Below are 18,541 nucleotides of genomic sequence, written 5' to 3'. Positions count from 1 at the left end.
TTATTATGCTAGAAAAAACGGTGTGAAATGTCACGATCGACAGCTAAGACAAAAAAACACCCTGTTTGTTATGTTCATCAATTACAGGTCGTCATCTACTGTTGAAGCTTCAGGTGCACATCTCCATACAACATTAACCAGCAATGCAAACAGATCCAGGCAACAACAAAACTTTTACTCAGTTTAATCTTTCGCAGCCAAATTTGAAGTCAAACTTTACAACTGACATAGTTACTGCATCAGGAAGTTGTCTGCATGACGTTACTTTCAGTACACTCACATGCTGTATAGTGCTTCCTGACAAATGTCTCCCGATAGCTTAGATCTCCTCCTACGGAACCACAGGCACCACAGCTGCCATAACACAGGAGGTCAAAGCTTGTGGTTTTCGGACTGGTGGGCTGACGTATCATATTGGCAACAGTTTGGAGCAATAGAGGTCAAATCCAATAAGGTGTCTGGTGAGCGTAGTTTTTTCCCCTGTGTCAAAGGGAGGAAAGCATTTGATAATATTTGATTTCAAATCTATTGCATCTGGAGATTGGGTTATCCACAAGTAACAGAGACACACATGCTTATAATTAGGCCTGGTCACACTTTATTCTACAGTGTGCTGATTAGATGGAACAAGCAAAATAACACTAACATAGAAATTATATGTCATACATTTTACACTAGTGCAGTGCCTGTTCTAAACTCCCCTGTTTTCTTGGCCTGTGTTTATGGTCTGGAGCTACTTTAGAATTATTCCTTGTCTTTAGTGAGTCTTCCTCAAACAGTTCTATAGTAAACTGTCATTTTTATATTGATTGTGTGCAGAGCTTTTTAATTTTAACAGCGTATGGTGCAGAGTGAGAAAACATTATGTTCATCCTACATGGTTTATTTGCAATGGAGATTTTATCATCAATGTTTTTAATAAAATAAAAGCGCTTTTGTTTCATTACTGTTTTAGTGTGACTTGTATATAAGTTTGAATGATGCACATCAGCAAAGTCAGATGTCTGTAAAGCAAGCGACACAATCCTCAGACCAAAGTTCACAGCTTTTCAAAATAAAAGCTCGGGTTATTCAGCTCGATATAAAGGATTGCAGCAACACAACAACCAGTTTGACCCAGTTGCCAGCCACTGTAGTTTATCTGAGGACCTAGAAGAGGACCTGTATAACCCAGTCCACAGACCAGCACACGGAAATAGAAATCCCACATTTTTATGATGGAAGAACACCATCAGTCAAAACTCCTGTAGATTTCCTGTAGATGATGCGTCCTGGTTACACACAGACACACAACAAAGAGACATTCAGTGGTGTGATTAGCAGTCAGTGAATGTGTCCAGAGAGCAGAAGAGATGCTTTTCACTCTGAGTACTGAGGACGCCAGAGGGGAAGCTGACTGAGAACAGAGAACTGAGAAGCAGTGGCTCCGAGAGGCAGAAGAGTTTTCCCCTGCGAGCTCTGACTGAACGTACCAGTGCGTCTCAGGGGGAAAAGAGAGATAAGGAGGGAATCTGAAGCAACGTCTGGCTGAACATCTGTGTTAAATAACAATAGCTCAGAAAGTCAGGATCTGAAGTGGATTAAGGCCGACCTGGTCTGTCTGATATGGCATAAAGCCTGGATACCAGAGTGAGGCTACCTTTCTTTTTTTCGGGATGAAAAACACATACAGTGCCTTGCATAAGTATTCACCCCCCTTGGACTTTTTCCCATTATGTACTGTTACTAACTGGAATTCAAATAGACTTAAATAAACTTTTTCCCGTTTGATCAACAAAACATGCATAGTACTTTGGAGGTGCAAAATAAATTTTATTGTGACACAAACAATAATGAGAACAAAAAAGTTGACATCTGTTGGGTGCATAAGTATTCACCCCCCTGTGTCAATACTTGGTAGAACCCCCTTTCGCTGCAATTACAGCTGCAAGTCTTTTGGGGTATGTCTCTACCAGCTTTGCACATCTAGAGATGGAAAGGTTTGTCCATTCTTCTTGGCAAAAAAGATGAAGCTCAGTCAGATTGGATGGAGACCGTCTGTGAACCGCAATCTTCAAGTCTTGCCATAGATTCTCTATTGGATTGAGGTCTGGGCTTTGACTGGGCCATTATAAGACATTAACATTCTTTAATCCAAACCATTCCTTTGTAGCTCTGGCTGTATGTTTAGGGTCATTGTCCTGCTGGAAGATGAACCTCCGCCCCAGTCTCAAGTCTTTTGCAGACTGCATCAGATTTTCTTCAAGGATTTCCCTGTATTTGGCTCCATCCATCTTTCCCTCTATTCTGACCAGTTTCCCTGTACCTGCTGAAGAGAAGCATCCCCACAGCATGATGCTACCACCACCATGTTTCACTGTTGGGATGGTGTGCTCAGGGTGATGGGCAGTGTTGGGTTTTCGCCACACATAGCGTTTTGCATTGAGGCCAAAAAGTTCAATTTTGGTCTCATCTGACCAGAGCACCTTCTTCCACATGTTTGCTGTGTCTCCCACATGGCTTCTGGCAAACTCCAAACGGGATTTTTTATGGATCCCTTTCAACAATGGCTTTCTTCTTGCCACTCTTCCATCAAGGCCAGATTGGTGGAGTAGACGACTAATAGTTGTCCTGTGGACAGATTCTCCCACCTCAGCTGTGGATCTCTGCAACTCCTCCAGAGTAACCATGGGCCTCCTGGTTGCTTCTCTGATTAATTTTCTCCTTGTCCGACTCTTCAGTTTGGGTGGACGGCCTCCTCTTGGTAGGTTTGCGGTTGTGCCATATTCTTTCCATTTTCTTATGATGGATTTTATGGTGCTCAGAGAGATGTCCAAAGCTCTGGATATTTTTTTATAACCTAACCCTGCTTCATATTTCTCCACAACTTTATCCCTGACCTGTTTGGTGAGCTCCTTGGTCTTCATGATGCTGTTTGTTCAGTAATGATCTCCAACAAACTCTGAGTCCGTCACAGAACAGGTGTATTTATACTGAGATTAAATTGCAGACAGGTGGACCCTATTTACTAATTATGTGACTTGCAAATGTGACTTGTGAATGCAATTGGTCGCACCAGATCTTTGTTAGGGGTTTCACAGTAAAGGGGGTGAATACATATGCACTCAACACTTTTCAGATTTTTATTTGTAAATAATTGTGAAATCCATGTAATATTTCCCCCCACTTCCAAATGATGCACTATTTTGTGTTGGTCCATTACATAAACTCACGATGAAATAAATTTTAATCTGTGGTTATACCATGACAAAATGTAGAAAAGTCCAAAGGGGGTGAATACTTATGCAAGGCACTGTATATTGAATTCTCAAACCCTTCCAATCTTATCAGTGCTGTGTCGCAGAGTTACACACAGATTGTAAAGGTGAAACCAAACCGCTAAGAGCGAGGATGGGGTTGTTGAGACTGGTATTAATGAGGCTTTTCTCTGATCCTAGGATCCCCTTTGTATTCTGTGTCACATCTCGTGAGGGGCCCCCAAATTCACAGCTACGTTCCTGTCAATGTCAATGTCATGTCTCTGCAGGGATGGAATTCAGGGGACTTTGATGCAGGGTCTTGACTGGTCCCCATTAACCTGTATGTAATCGTATGTCTAGCTGCTGCACAATATATCAAATTATCAAATTATATTGTTCATATTAGGAAAAAATCTTCAGTATCTAAAATGTTCGACCCAAATTAATCAAGACATTATGATTTGTAAAGGTAACTCTACAACAAACTGTGTCTCAATAACAACAATGTAACTGTATTATTCTAAATGTGGAAATTTATGATTAAAATATAACAGTAGGTATATATATGTGGGACAGTCAGCATTGCATTGGACTATATTTCCATATTTTAATTAAACATTTAGTAGTTGCATGAATGCTGGATTAGTTTGCAAGTTTTTGATAATATATAAATACAAGTTGGCTTGAAGGGTGAATGAATCTCTCCCTTTGTAATTTTTAAAGCAGCTTTGAGACACTTTCTATCAACCTGTGGTCGGTGCAGATTTCAAATTATGCAACTAGACAATGGGGATCCTCTATTTCTCTATCATGTGTTCTCATCCCACAGTAGATTGTTTGTGTCAGGAGTTAAGACAGACAACAAAACAATTAAGTAGGTTAACAAGGGGTTAGGTATCAAGCCAAAGGACCTTTACCAAAATGTGGGACACGTACACTAATCCCACTTTACAGGGGAGAGCTGTGAAGGCTTGAGGGATTATTAGGGTCAACATCTCCCCCCCATAATACCTTTGTTTTGTCTCTTAGCTCATGGAATGCAACGTCTATCATCTAAGTTGGAGCTTTTTTTTCATGTTGAGATTCTGTCTTCAGCTCAGAGAGTGCACATTGCACAACCGCACAGACCAGCACCTGTAATCATAACGTTGCCATGCAGTCAGCCCATTGTCCATGATGACAACCATGTTAACAGTTGTATAGAGAGAACATTTTCAGATTTGCTGCACCCCCACATGTGGCAAGTGGAGAGAGGCGGCCGGCTCGCAGGCAGAATCACAGTAAATACACATTATGCAACACACTCCGATGGAGGCTGTGGGCTTCAGGGGCAGCAGAGGTGCTTCAGCACAGGTTCAAACATGGCTGAGGCCTTTTGTGTGTTTACAGAGAGAGTATACAGTTGTGTTTAGTCACTTTTCAAATACGAACACATGACTCATCAAGCCATCCTCCCACCACCCACCTACCAGGATAGAGATGTATTTTCTATTGGATGCTACACTTCCTCCCAGGCAATAAAGTCTCAGTCGGTTTTTCACTCCTACCCTCACAAACACATAGATGACATGACTGCACCCCGAAAGTAAAGCCAAAGCGTCTCAATCGCCCCCTGGTGGCTGGCTGATTTTATATATTCTAATCACGCTCATGTATGTTGTGATCATTTTAAGTTTGCTTTTAGTTTGTTACTTGATACTATGCAAATGGGGTGAAACGTAATGATTGACAGCTGAGACTGATTCGTGATTGGTCGACCGCTGTACCGCCCAAACTTCCAAGATGGCGGCGTTCGTAGGCTATGGGGTATATTTTGGCTTCATTTCTGAAAAGTGAGAGGAAGTGGAAACAACTCCTGCATCTTTATATAGAGTCAAGAGAGTTGATCTGTCTTTGAATTGCTTCACTCCAGGTCCCTCACGTGTTGAGGCTGTGAATTCTTGTTGCTTGCAACACTCAACACCTTCTTCCCTTTGTTCCACTGTCAGTCAGGATTGTCATAACACAGTTTCACCGTCTGATGGAAGAGATGTTAGCCTTTAGAAACAAAAGTGCTCTTATCCTGTTTGTATCAGATGTTCCCAGATAGTATTGTGACTTGCAGGATAATGTCGATTCACATTCACTCGTTGCTGCTATGTCTTAAGTATACATTTTTATTTTTTGAAAGGCAATTTAAAATCATGCCAAACTGATTCACTTTCCTTCAGTGTTCCCCTGTGTCACACGGAGCCTGACGGTTCACATTCTTGGGTTGGACACAGGTAGGTTGGGGGGGGGGGAACCAGCAGCTGAAACATTCACCAAAACAAAGCTTCAAAACATTTCTTTTTACAATCTTCAACACATAAGCTAAGAAGTAATCTCATCCTGTCAGAATGGACTTGGAGGAATGTTAGTTGGTATTTTTCTTACTCAGAAAAAGTATGTCACAAAGTGAGTAAATACATTTTTTAAGAAGAAAATTAAAGAGAGGTGCCTAGATGCTATGTGTTTGTGTGTCCCGAGAATGGTATGAATGAGGGTCAGAAGAGGGACTTGATATAATAATGTGTAAACACTAAGTAAAACCCTGAGAACCTCTGACACTCAGTAGTCACTCCCAAACCTAACCTGTTCTACCTGTCCACAGCAGGATGACAAGAGCGGGTGGGTAAATGAAGCTGCAGTAGACCGAGCGGTAGGTTCAGAAGTAAAAAGGAATCGGGATCCTCGGTGAAATACAAACAAAGAAGATTTGTATTTGATATCTTAAGGCTTTTTTTAAACAACAGGTGGTGGAGGATTCGGAGGGGGGGGGGGGTAGCAAAAGAACATGGAGGCCGACAACACAGACGACATAGAGTCGCTCATGGAGGACATGGACTATCTCCCCGGACACTTCCACCTGAAGCTCAGTCTCAACTGTGATCCTGTGGGGCCGGTGAGGCTGCGACACAGGGACACGTATCTGAAGCAGGAGAGCCTGCGTGGAGAGTTGGAGGCTGAAGTTGGACATCTGCAGTACGCGGTCAGGAATCTGCTGGGTCTGCTGGCGTTTCACCTGGAGCAGCTGGACATGGCCGAGGAAACATTCAGGTGATAAAAGACGATTGTCATTATTTTCTAAACATTCTAAACCCTGAGGTGATTTTGACATGTAGAAGGTTTTTCAGGTTTTTGTAGCAATCTGATAAGCAGAAAAGACATTTCTCTTTTATATACAGTATATCTCACACCTTTGTAAGCTTACCCCAAAAAAACACTGAATGCCTGAAGACATAACTAGAGGGTCTCTCAGTAAAGTTGATTCATCAGCCAAGGTCCAACATTCTCCTTATGAAACCACTTTTAGATTTACTAGACACTTATCAGTTCCAAGATCCAGAAATTATTTTCTGTGAAATCAACAAACATGTAAAATCATTCAAATAAAAAGGCCTTGTTAAAGAAATTGGACCATGATCCACACCAAACTTTTATGGGGTCTTTGCACCAAATTTCACACACTCACGGATATCAGTTCCCTAAATGAGACAGATTTTTTATTCATCAAGATCCATGAATTGATCCCTGGGAAAAACAGTGAGAAGGTGGAAAAACGCCCTCTGGCGCAATCTCAAAGAAAAATGAAACAAAAGAAAATCTGGATCCGCACCAAAATTCAATGGGTTCTTCTCTGACACATATCGTATCCTTCCACCAAGTTTCGCGGAAATCTGTTGAGTTGTTTCAGTGCAATCTTGTTAACAAACAAACATACAAACATTCTTGGTAAATGTAAAAAGGCCAAATGAAGAATGATCATGACCTCTTATTAACCCTGTCACATAATCAGGTTGTAAATGAGTCCTAAATACAGGATCCTGTTTAACTATCACACTGATCACAACCTGACGCTCTGTGTATCTCGGCTTTTCCAGAAGCATCTGTAGAGAAGACCCTGGGAACCTCAACGCCTGGGCCAACCTGGGCTATGTGTACGACAAGCTGGGCAGAGAGCTGGACGCAGGGGAGTGTGTGGAGAAAGTGTCCCACCTCATGGGGCTAGATGCTGGAGAGGCCAGTCAGGAGGAGACCAGGGTACTGGCGGCCCGCTGCCTGGCGGAACAGGCCTACGTCCATCCATACGATGTGGAGCTGGACAACGAGGACGACCTGAGAGAGAGGCTGACCGCCGCACTGAGGCTGTACAACAAAGCCCTGGACTATGGGGGACAACTGGTGAGAAAGACACACACGGATAATGGGAAAAAGAATCCCAAAAATACAGCTCAGTTCAGATTTTTTGATGTGAATCTTAATTTAAAGTAACTTAACTTCAAAATCTGTTGTCAGTTTTATTTGTGCATCACACAAATTAAAACGTGACAGAAAAGCAAGTTCCTGCTATTCCTGCACACTAAAGGTCATTTTAATTCACTCATTACTTATCACTATTGGTGTTTTTCAGATTCCAAAGGAGGAAAAACGAAGCTGGTATTTTAAAATGGCAACCATCTATATAAGGTACAAGACTGACATAAAAAAAGATTCTCACAAAAACAGCATCAGCATTATTTCAAGTTTAATTTTCTGCATGTTAATCTGTTTCATATCGCCGCAGACTGGACGACATAGTAAAGACCAAGGAGGACTCAGAATACTCCAGACACACTCATTTCAATAAGGGACTGAAGCTTCTCCAAGAAACACTGAAATCTGAGAAAACGCAACATAAAGGTGTGTTTAGGAATTTTTGAATTGCTATCACATCTACATAAAAACAGCAGAGACGCATTTAAACCACGCATGATTTTTTTAAGCAGAAACCAGCAGTATTTTTTAAAAATGTTGCTGTATTCTTTTCATCTTAATAAATTTGGATTCCTGATGTGTGTCCTCAGCTCTGGCCTGGTGCTACATTGGCATCATGTTGGAGAGGAAGGAGGACTTCACCACCGTGCCCATGTCCATACACGACTGTGGATACTCCGCCTCTGATCCTCTGTCCTGCTATGGAACCGTAAGTTCACCTGACATCAGCAGTTCAGGTGAAAGGGATCTATTAGCAGAAAACGAATATAAAATAATCATAGTGATGTTTTCACTAGTGTGTTTCATCTTAATTTTGCGAATTGTTGCTTTCTTTACCCTAGAATGAGCCCTTTACATTTAAATACTTTATATTTACATCAGGAGCGGTTCCTCTCCACTGAGGCAGCCATGTTTTTTTTACAGTAGCCCAGACTGGACAAACTAAATACCTTTTGAGTTTTTATGACAACTGAAGGTTTCATCAACAGGTTTTCTTTCATGTTTGGGAGTGGAGGGTGAGGTCAGGTGACTTTACAACTAGATGTCACCAAACTCCACACAATGAACTTTTAAGGACACATTTGAAGTAGCCTCCGAAATGGGACAGTGACGCAACTGGTCTTCAAATGCAACCTCCGAAGGATTGAGGCCTTGGATAGAGACACTTCTGTTCAAACTCTGTTTAGGCTCTTTTACATTCTCTCTAAATACCTTTACTAAAGGTTATCAGTGGTTGCTCCTGCTACAATATCTCTCTTGTTTGTAATTTGAGATATCCGTAATCAATTCTGAACCGAGCGAGATAATTTGTTAGCTGAGCCTCGTTCGTTTCTCCAGGCAAATGATAATTAATAGTTCTGCTCTCGTTTCTTTCAGATTTGCAAACTTTACTATATCTCTACATGGAAACGGATTTACAGTGTAATATCATTCCTGTTGCAGTATAGACTAGAAACTAGAACTTGATGCTGAATGTGCTCCTCCATAACAGTATCTATCTGTGTCTTCAGGCCATAAACATGGCCAGTGATGATGCATTCATCCTGAACCTTCTGGCCAAGGTGTTTTTTCTGCTGGGCAAACACGAGATGGCCACAGGGATCAGCAACATGGCCTTAAATGTGCTGCCAGATCCAGAGCTCAACTGGCAGGGTTACTGCACCCGCGCCAAGGTAACGCAGCTCTAACACACCAAGTCCACGCCAGAACCGAGATGACAAGCATAAGTCGATTACCCTGTTAAATTTCAATTGATTTAAACTGACCACACAGTGGAGATGAGATGTCAACAAATCGCAGTATAAAAATATCTATAAATGTCTTTTTCTCAGATCAATATGATGTTCTACATCAGGGACCTAGAGAAGGCCAAGAGTGGTCAAGGTGGGATCCCAGACCGACAGCTGCTGACCGAGGCCAGAAAGGACTTGGACAAGGTCCTGAGTGTACGTCCATGTCTGCGGACTCACCTCGAGATGGCACAGGTAACAGCTTTAACAAAGAAGGAGCAATATAGATTAAGGAGCAAAGGTTTTCAAATGATTGTCTTCCTCTTAAGGTGTACTACTACATGGGTGTGGACGCCCTCCAGGAAAGCCTTCTGGTGGACGAGTCAGCGGTGAATTGTGCGTTGGTGAGTCTGTCGCACGCCCTACAGTTTGAGCTGGGCGACAGCCTGCCAGACCTGCATGTGCTCAGAGGACGCTGCCTCCACCTGAAAGGCGAGGATCAGAACGCCGCCGACTGCTTCAAACAGGCCGTGGAGTTGGAGAGACCAGGAAGCACCGACACCACAGCCCTGCGCTGCCTCCTGCAGGCCCTCCTGTCCGTGTTCATGCAGGGAGGCCCCGATCCCAGCATTGCCATCGGCCAGCTGGAGATGTGGGTGCAAAAGGCAGAGGAAAGGTACCCCAATGACATTGTGAAGGCCGAGCTGAGGTGCCTTTACAGGACTCAGACGGCAGAGGTCACAGAGTTATCCAGGGCCCTGATCCGAGCAGGACGACTGGATCTAGTGAAGAGGCTGCTGGAGACAATAGTTCCCAAACAACTGGCCAAGAAGAAAACAATTACAAGATCCTTCTCCTACACATGAGGACAGATAATATGGGACTTTAAATATACTCTGGATTACTCTGATTGGTTGGAAGGTCGGGGCCTGTTCAGAATCTTTGGAATGGGAGATCAAAGCGCCTGGGTCAGGTTGGGTCAAGACCAGGACATTTTTTGATATTGTAGCATAAAGCAAGCTATTTCACAAAATGTGATACTGCAATATTTAAATGTTACATACAACATTTGTTTTTTCTTACAGTATTCACTCAATGAAACTGAGAAATTGATTTTAAGTTGAAAATTCAATCCTCCAAACTATGAAATACCACTTGTGTAATTTAAACTTAATACTTTTTCTTTAACTTACCACTGGAAAATACAATAAAATATATTTTATATCAAAAAACTGTTAACACACAGATATTACTGTCATCCATAAAGCCTTTTGAGGTATAACACTTTAACATTATTTTACAACCATGTGCTGTGTATGAGTTTATATGGAAGTATTGTGAAAATTCGAATCTGTTATACATCTACTACACGATATTTCTGAAATATCCTGGTGATGTTATTGTCAACAATAACTTTTGATGTCACTTTCATATAATTCAGGTTTTGCTTTGGCCATGTGATCCCACAACAGGTTATAATTAAGTAACTGAATATTTCCTTGTTACAATAAAGAGACAGGGGGAAACTTGATCCCTGAATGGTATCACATCAACTTTCATACTGTCAACAGGCTGTATCCAGGAAGAGACTTCAACTGCAAGCGCTATAAATATCCATATGTAAGATATCTATACAAGTATAGAATCTATTGAAGAAGGGTCCCACCCAACACAGACCCAGGGCACAAAGCAGTGGACACAAGCAAGGCTCAAGGTCCGATTGTGTGAGTGACTGGGAATAAACAAGTTTCAGAAAAATATGATAAACTAAGGCTACAAAACTGTATCTGTTTATAATCACTTGACAACAGACACATAAATACTAGAGGTTCAACATTTCACGGTGGTTTTTAAAGCAGCAAGTCTCTCTGTTTGTCTCGCTGTGTGTTACTTAAGTTGGTCCTGCAACTTATGAAAACACACGTATACTAATACAGAACAATACACACAAAACACATAATTTACTTGACAATGCACCACATTTCTTTGTCTTTGCTTTTTTTTTTATATAAGTTGTAACATGTAATTTATATAATACATTTTAATTAACTTGTGTCTGTAGTAGCAAGCACGAGCTGAGCAACGTGCCTCCCCTGAATTCCATCAAAAACCTCAGGTATCGATTCCTGGCAGCTGTTGTACTGAACCTTCCAACAGCTGCCAGGAATCTGTAGCTCAACCACCGACATCTTACTGGTAATCCAAATAAATATTACTTCAATTGTCTCCCATCCTTAATCCGATTTAGGCCCCGACCAAAAGATTAATCTTGGAAATACTCCAAACAAGAACTCTGTCATCTTGAGGTGAAGGAATTTGATTGAGATTATTTCCGATGACATAAACACAACTTTTAGATACAGCGAAATCTGAGATTGCGGAGAAATGGAGGCACTCGATTGGAATATGCAGAAAGTTAAATTTACAATATTAATCTAAACTTTAAGGTACTCTGACCAGTACAAAACATTATCAGGTTAATGTAAAATGTAATTAAATTACAATCAGAGTGAACAGTGAGTGTGACGGGAGACTTCCCTGCCTGTGTGCGTGACTTCCCTGTGGGTTCATAACAACAAGTGCCAAACACTCAGTGGCTGCTTGGTTTGAAAAAACTGTCTCAGTGTTGTTGACTGAAATATGCTAATAGAAACATTAACTGTGGGAGATACTAATGAGATTTAACTGTTACGAAGCTTCACATTAGTGTTGAATGGATGAAGAACTGGAGATTTACTGAGTGAGGGGTGAGGGATGGGGTTCTGAATTGGAAAGTGGTATCTTCAAAGTAAGCACATTTTATGTCTTGTCAACTCCTTGGTTTATGCAGCAGTTTTTTTTAAGATTAAGATTAAGATGCATTTATTAGTCCCAAACACATGCACAGACATGCACAGGCACACTAATGCAGGTAGGGTTAGGGTTAGGGTTAGGGTTAAATTTAATCTCTGTTTTTGACCCATCTGGTGAAGGACACACAGAGCAGTGAGCGAGCATGTACGGCGCCCGGGGAGCAGATGTTGGGGGAGTAAAAAAGAGTGCCTGTCTAGTGCCTTGCTCAGGGGCACCAGAAAGTTTGATTACATTTTAAAGCCTAATTTTGAAATGCAGATGAGTTACAGATTAACAGGCGGTGATTCGTCCCCGCTGTTGTGTTCATCCAGTGAATAAACTATAACAGCCGTCGTATACTAAGGGTTTGAGTAATTTGTGTTGTTAAAATTTGAAAACATGTTGTTTGTGTGTTGACAGGTTCAGATGCAGCAGCCAATGGCACATCCCATGACCCAGTGGAACAGTGACCTCTTTGACTGCTGTGTCGACCCAAAAGTTTGTAAGAGCTCCTGAAAGTCACGATTCACATGTTGGGGTTGTGTGGTTCGTTGTTTTGTTTTTTTGTCGTATAGAGCAACATTACAACTCTTGTTTTTCAGGCTGCAATGGCTTCTGGTGCTGCTGTTGCAATGCCTGCTCGGTTTCAGAACAGTTTGGTCAGCACCCTTGTCTCCCAATGTGCGACATATGCACCCCCGCCTGCACTGAATGCTTTGGATTACCATGCTGCATCCCTCCTGCTGGCCTGTCTCTGAGGGTTGCTATACGGTACAAGTACGGCATCAAGGTATGGAATGTAGAAGAACAATTTAAAGGATATCCAAAAGCTGTCAAACTTAGGATGGATGGATTCAAGTTTTTCTTTTAGTTATTCTTAAACCTCGTATGTGCATTAATAGAAGGGCGTAGAGAGTAGTATGGGGGGCAACCGGTAACAGGGAGTGTAAATGTGTATGTGAAGAATTTGAATTAAGCAGTCAGTGGGCGCAGTGCAGTGTGCCCTCAGTCTGTAGAGCGAGTTGAACATGTTTTCTCCTACGTCCTCAGATAAAGTAGAGCAGTTGTTTGACAACTTGGCCAAACTTGATCATTTGATATCCGTCATGGCAGCAACATTCATAGAATCACCTCCTCCTGAATGTTCTTCTTCAAAATAAAAGCACAACAGAGTTTTCTAACTTCACTCGCCGCACCATAGACTGTTCATAAAACTCTCTTCACACAATGTCCAGCACACAAATGATAAAACGTGACAGTTATTGTGGATCTTTCACGACTGACAAGGAATAATGCTGAAGTAGCTTTGGAGCATTAACACAGGACAAGACAACATCCCATTCCCAACAGGCGTGTTCAGAACTGCACTAGTTTACATATTGACACCACTTCCTACACTGGTTAGTCTATACAAATTAAAGTTTCATGTCGTCAAACTTCAACGTCAATACCGATGTCTCATATACCCTCATTAAAGCAATTTCAGTAGAGGTAATGAGGGAATAATTACACAATGATTCTGTGCAAAAATGAATACCTAATTTCTACTAAGTCTAATTTAATATGAGGCCTTAAGACATAAGGGGTTCCCTGTTTATTTCTAAACAAAAAATGCACTTTAAATAATAACATTGGGATACACTAATAACTGCATAACCTGCACTTTGTTTTTTTCTGCAGGGAACTCTCTTCAAAGACATCATGGTTTCCAGTGTCTGCATGTGGTGCTCCTGGTGTCAGATGAGACGCGAGTTGAAATATCGCCAAACAGACCCATCTGTGGTCAACCTGCAGCCTCGCCCAGTGGTGACTGCTCCTGTGGTCCAACCTACTGCCCGTACAACAGAGCGCCCGACAGGGTTTGTTGTGGCTAGGTACTAAGATCTGTCCATTTGACATTAACACGCACAGCAACTGTGAGAATTTCATATGAATTTGAGTTGTGGAAATAACTCCATTGAAAATTGAAATTCCCGTCTTAGAAAAATAACATCATCACAGAAAAAAATAGTTTTTTCTTCTACTTACAACTAAGACGAAGGTTTGTGCAAATCACAACAACTGTGAAATGAAGGCAAATTGTACAATAAATAAATATGTGAAAATATAATTTTTTTATATGTAGAAATCAGCTTTTCCTTACTTCTTAGTAAATTGTGAATGTATCTGAGTAGTGATTAATAAAATAAATCCTAACTCAAATTAATTTTTTTCCTTTAAACAGACATTAATGTTCCTAACTTTCTTAAACACTAAACATTTTCCTGTATTGTGTCTATATACAGTATATTTCAAGTAAAGCATCTGACGCATTTCTTCACATTATAATGAATATGTTTGGATTATGGAAAAAATACAACAATATATTTGAAGATGTCCCTTTGGACTCAAAGACATTTTGGTTTATTACAGTTGCAGATCACCAGGCAGGGTAACTAAGTACTATATATTTATATATATATATATAGCTTAATTTCAAATGTATATTAATTAAAACTTCCAAAACCACAAATCAGGAAACCCACAAAATCAACTCGTAGAAAACAAACACACAACAGTGCAGATAGATTTAAATATCGCAAACCCAGTGAAAAACACCACACTCCAAACAATGCAAACAGTCGCGCTGCACACAGTGGGACTCAGTACTTCTTCTTTCTCAATCTGCGTACTTGACTGTACTTCTGTTCTTTTGGATTTGAGAAACATCATGACATCAATTATTGAAGACCACTACGAACCAAATGCTACCAATGGGGGGAGGCAGAGGGCCAGCCTAGCATCTGGTGTTGCAGGTTATTAAAATCTACTCAAGATTAATTATAAACAGATAGAAAATCACACATTCAACATGAAAGCGGTGATGTTTTACTTACCTCGCCCTGATCCGGTGACTACACCCCCCCCCCCCCCCCCCCCCCCCCCCCCCCCTGGCGTGCTGACATGGAATCTCCCGTTCCCAGGACAGCATTCATCTCAATATGACGTTGATCGGGTGAAAGCCCTGGGAGAAGTTCCTCAAAGTAAAAATGTGGAAAATGTGCCATTAAATACAAAATGGCACTATTCGATCATGTTTAAGCCCTCTAAAAGCCCTGTCTTTTGTCTGAAAATTATAATAATAATAATAACAATCATTCAAAAATTGAATAGGGCCTCCCACTGTCAGTGCTCAGGCCCTTATAAAATGAGCAACATGATATTAATAGCAGGTACTTTAGATTTTTCGACTCGTCTCAGGCATGTCCACTTCCTACACGGGTTCAGAGCTGGCAACAACACGATTTGTCAACAAAACGTTCTGGGACCAGGTTGTCCTGGCACCAGGTCCTGCTGACAACGGGACGTTTTGGCAACAGGATGTGCTCGGCTTGGTCAGGTAAGAGCTTTTAGTTTTGTCAGATATTTGATATGTTGTTGTGGTTCGATGGAATATGACTTGTTTAAGAACAGCATGGAGGGAAAGAGGGTTTTGACAATAAACCTTAACCTCTCCGGGGAAACTGAAGCATCCTGGTCATTTTTAGTTGTTAACAAGGTTCAAGAAGCATATTTTGTGACCGAAGAGACTTGATAGTGTTGAATTATATCCCATTAAATAAAGTTTAGTTATTCTGAGGTGGGAATTTTTACTGAAAAATGAAAGTACTATCAAAGGATTTTAGTCGCATCATACCTATAGATGCCGATCCCGTGTTTTTGTCCTATAGAAACGTATCTGAGGAATCTCTTTGCAATGCTCCATTCCTGTTGTCTTATCATTTCAAGTCCACTACCAAGACGTTCAATTGTAATGGGAAGGTAATCGAGTAGTTTAATCTTAAACCTGAGCTGTTGCCTTTTTCCTTTGTGTGTGTAAACAGGTTCATCGATATAACATCCAATGGCAGCACAACCTTTGAGAGAGTGGAAAACTGGTCTCTTTGACTGTTTCGAGGACGCGAGTACTTGTAAGAGTTAAACCCACATTTTTTCACGTTTGGTCTTTTTGGATTCACATTTTAGGAACATTCTTCGGTAACACTAATTCATCTCAGGTTGCTATGGCTTCTGGTGCTGCCCTTGCCTCGCCTGCACGGTTTCAGGAAGAGTAGGAGAGAACAGTTGCCTCCCCTTATGCGACTTGTGCAGCGTTGCTGTGGGAGCCGGCTGTGGGATATATATATTGGTTCCCCCCGTGGCTGTGAGTCTCCGGTCCTCCATTCGGAGCAGATACGGCATCAAGGTGCGGAGCATGCAAAATTGATTCACCAACAAATTTCACTACAGGATGAACACATTAGATGAATTTACATATTTCTTTACTCCGGTCTCTGAAGGGCTCCATCTGTGATGACATCGCCATTTCCTGTTTCTGTTTGACCTGCTCCTGGTGTCAGATGCATCGTGAGATAAAAGATCTCAATAAGAACCGCGTGGCCATCATCAACACGCAGCCGTTGCCAGTGATGATGATGGCGCAACCCGCTATGATGATGGCACAACCCCCAATGGCTGTGATCCAACATGGGGTCATCGTGACGTCATAATGAGATTTGCAGCTTCTCCATAACAATTTCGGATCTGAATTTTTAATTCTGATCAGATCCTGCTGCTGATTGACTTGAGGGTGAAAAGAATAATCACATGGATAGATTAATAACATAATAATAGAGTTGGGCCTCTGTTATAGTACCTCATTTCATTTTTTTATTGTGTCAAATACAAATTGAAGAAATGTATCATTCAAAGTCAAAAGGTGGTTTCAGTTCAATCTGAAATGTGGAGGTTAATCAACCCGATCTGATCAATAAGTTGAAATTTCACATTTAAAAATAAAATAATGTGAATCATTTTGTATTTTATTTATTCTTAATAAATGATTAATTTAGTTGTTTCTGATTATTATTTGTTTGGAGCTCTGTGTAGCAGCTGTTTTTAAAAGGTGCCATATAGATTTATTATCATTTCTATACCCAGTTGCAGTGACGTTTCTACATTAGGGGCACGTGGGGAACTGCCCCACCAGATCCAGATGGCGCTGTTGTGCAGAAAGCTCAATACATCTGTACTTTGTGGCAAAATACATTTTTATTTTATTTTATATGCAAAGTATTGTGGATGTGTGTGTGAATAAACTTGACTCACAAGCATTATAGTCTTGTTTTGGAGTCATTTGATTCGTGTGCACTTTCAGATGTGCCCCACGAAATCTGCCTAGCAACTCGACTCAAATCATGCGAAAGGCGACTCCAGCTCCTAGCCTGTTGCCTGCTTGGCATCACCTGAGCTAACAGGCTAACAGGCTAACAGGCTAACGCCCGCCAGTGAACACTGACCGGGGATGTGGAGAGGTTTCACTCACATATCGGATGAATATTACAGTTTGATCTGCGGTTTGTTCTCCTGACAGAGAAGCTAAAGACGTCTGCGCTCCCGTTTCTGTGGTAAGTCAAGTTTAGCATTGTGTTAGTAGTGATGAGCAGGTACCTGTACATGACTTGTCAGTTTAGCTTTGCTAGCCTGCAGGCGATGCTAACGAGACCGTACGGAGTTATTGACCCGACATGAACCGACATGTTCCGGTCCGATCCGGTTCCACCCAGCAGAGAGAAGCGTTAGAGTTGATGAGGATGAGTGTGTTTGAAGAATAAGCTTCACGACGTAAGATATCTAACGGTATATAAAGTTGTTTCACTCGCCAACCCATTTGACTTGACTACGTTACACAGATTATTTTTCTGCAGAAACAGATTTACTGTGATCAACTGAAACGTGAGTATTTAAAGTCACATCTGCATTTTAAGAGCAGCTGTTACAGTTTTTTCCTATCGTTTTCGGTCATGTACCCATACTATGGTCACTTTTCCCTATCACTTAACACAGTGGGCTTTAGAGACACACACCTCTGCATATCTGTTAACCTTTGGTAAAAAAAATGCACTACAACAACCACACCACAAACAATGCTGCCATAACTTGACACATGTTTCCTCTCAGAACACTATGACCTAAAAAACACTAACATCTTGAAGCATTGCCAATTGCATATATAAAATGTTGCTGTGTCCTCCAGTTTGGCATAGATTTCCAGTAGTGTTGCATTGAAAAAAAGAGAAAAAACACAGACAAACACTTCTTTGGACTACAGTAATAAAGTTTGTAATATTACAGTATGACAATCCAAGCCAAGTATCTGCTGACAGTTTTCATATGTCGGTTTACCTCCCACAAAAGATGTCACAATTGAGTGTGGTAAATGTACTGTAATTGTAAATACAGTAAATACTGTAAGTGTTTTATGAGAAACTCCCTCTCCCTCTTCCTCTACCTCTTCCTCTTCCTCCTACTCCACCTTCACCTCCACCTTCACCTTCACCTTCACCTCCACCTCTTCCTCTTCCTCCTACTCCACCTTCACCTCCACCTTCACCTTCACCTTCACCTCCACCTCCACCTTCACCTCCACCTCCACCTTCACCTTCA

General features: G+C 41.3%; 3 protein-coding genes across 3 annotated transcripts; all 3 read left to right on the top strand.

Annotated features, from left to right (window-relative positions):
- The first annotated feature begins 5,825 nt into the window (after positions 1-5,825).
- ttc22 (tetratricopeptide repeat domain 22) lies at positions 5,826-10,793 on the top strand. The gene is made up of 8 exons (XM_053430554.1): positions 5,826-6,317; positions 7,142-7,442; positions 7,672-7,727; positions 7,825-7,940; positions 8,105-8,223; positions 9,026-9,187; positions 9,347-9,499; positions 9,574-10,793. Exons 1-8 carry the CDS (start codon positions 6,055-6,057, stop codon positions 10,108-10,110), a joined length of 1,707 nt encoding a protein of 568 aa, XP_053286529.1. The 5' UTR covers positions 5,826-6,054; the 3' UTR covers positions 10,111-10,793.
- A 1,721-nt stretch (positions 10,794-12,514) lies between these two features.
- On the top strand, positions 12,515-13,957 carry LOC128448224 (cornifelin homolog A-like). The gene is made up of 3 exons (XM_053430793.1): positions 12,515-12,578; positions 12,679-12,866; positions 13,757-13,957. Exons 1-3 carry the CDS (start codon positions 12,515-12,517, stop codon positions 13,955-13,957), a joined length of 453 nt encoding a protein of 150 aa, XP_053286768.1.
- A 1,377-nt stretch (positions 13,958-15,334) lies between these two features.
- On the top strand, positions 15,335-17,211 carry LOC128448464 (placenta-specific gene 8 protein-like). Its single transcript, XM_053431132.1, has 4 exons — positions 15,335-15,455; positions 15,940-16,026; positions 16,114-16,301; positions 16,396-17,211. Exons 2-4 carry the CDS (start codon positions 15,960-15,962, stop codon positions 16,603-16,605), a joined length of 465 nt encoding a protein of 154 aa, XP_053287107.1. The 5' UTR covers positions 15,335-15,455; positions 15,940-15,959; the 3' UTR covers positions 16,606-17,211.
- Positions 17,212-18,541: the final 1,330 nt, after the last annotated feature.

The sequence above is a fragment of the Pleuronectes platessa genome, chromosome 9 (genome assembly GCF_947347685.1).
Source record: "Pleuronectes platessa chromosome 9, fPlePla1.1, whole genome shotgun sequence".
Taxonomy (NCBI): domain Eukaryota; kingdom Metazoa; phylum Chordata; class Actinopteri; order Pleuronectiformes; family Pleuronectidae; genus Pleuronectes; species Pleuronectes platessa.
Note: the sequence above shows the minus strand (reverse complement) of the source record. Positions and strands in the feature narration are given on the sequence as shown.

Coding starts and splice junctions, on each gene's coding strand:
- ttc22 (XM_053430554.1), top strand. CDS start 6,055: ATGGAGGCCGACAACACAGACGACATAGAGTCGCTCATGGAGGACATG. Junction 7,941..8,104: donor TGAGAAAACGCAACATAAAG/GTGTGTTTAGGA, acceptor GTGTGTCCTCAG/CTCTGGCCTGGTGCTACATT. Junction 8,224..9,025: donor CTCTGTCCTGCTATGGAACC/GTAAGTTCACCT, acceptor CTGTGTCTTCAG/GCCATAAACATGGCCAGTGA.
- LOC128448464 (XM_053431132.1), top strand. CDS start 15,960: ATGGCAGCACAACCTTTGAGAGAGTGGAAAACTGGTCTCTTTGACTGT. Junction 16,027..16,113: donor TTTCGAGGACGCGAGTACTT/GTAAGAGTTAAA, acceptor AATTCATCTCAG/GTTGCTATGGCTTCTGGTGC. Junction 16,302..16,395: donor GGAGCAGATACGGCATCAAG/GTGCGGAGCATG, acceptor CGGTCTCTGAAG/GGCTCCATCTGTGATGACAT.
- LOC128448224 (XM_053430793.1), top strand. CDS start 12,515: ATGGCACATCCCATGACCCAGTGGAACAGTGACCTCTTTGACTGCTGT. Junction 12,579..12,678: donor CTGTGTCGACCCAAAAGTTT/GTAAGAGCTCCT, acceptor CTTGTTTTTCAG/GCTGCAATGGCTTCTGGTGC. Junction 12,867..13,756: donor GGTACAAGTACGGCATCAAG/GTATGGAATGTA, acceptor TTTTTTCTGCAG/GGAACTCTCTTCAAAGACAT.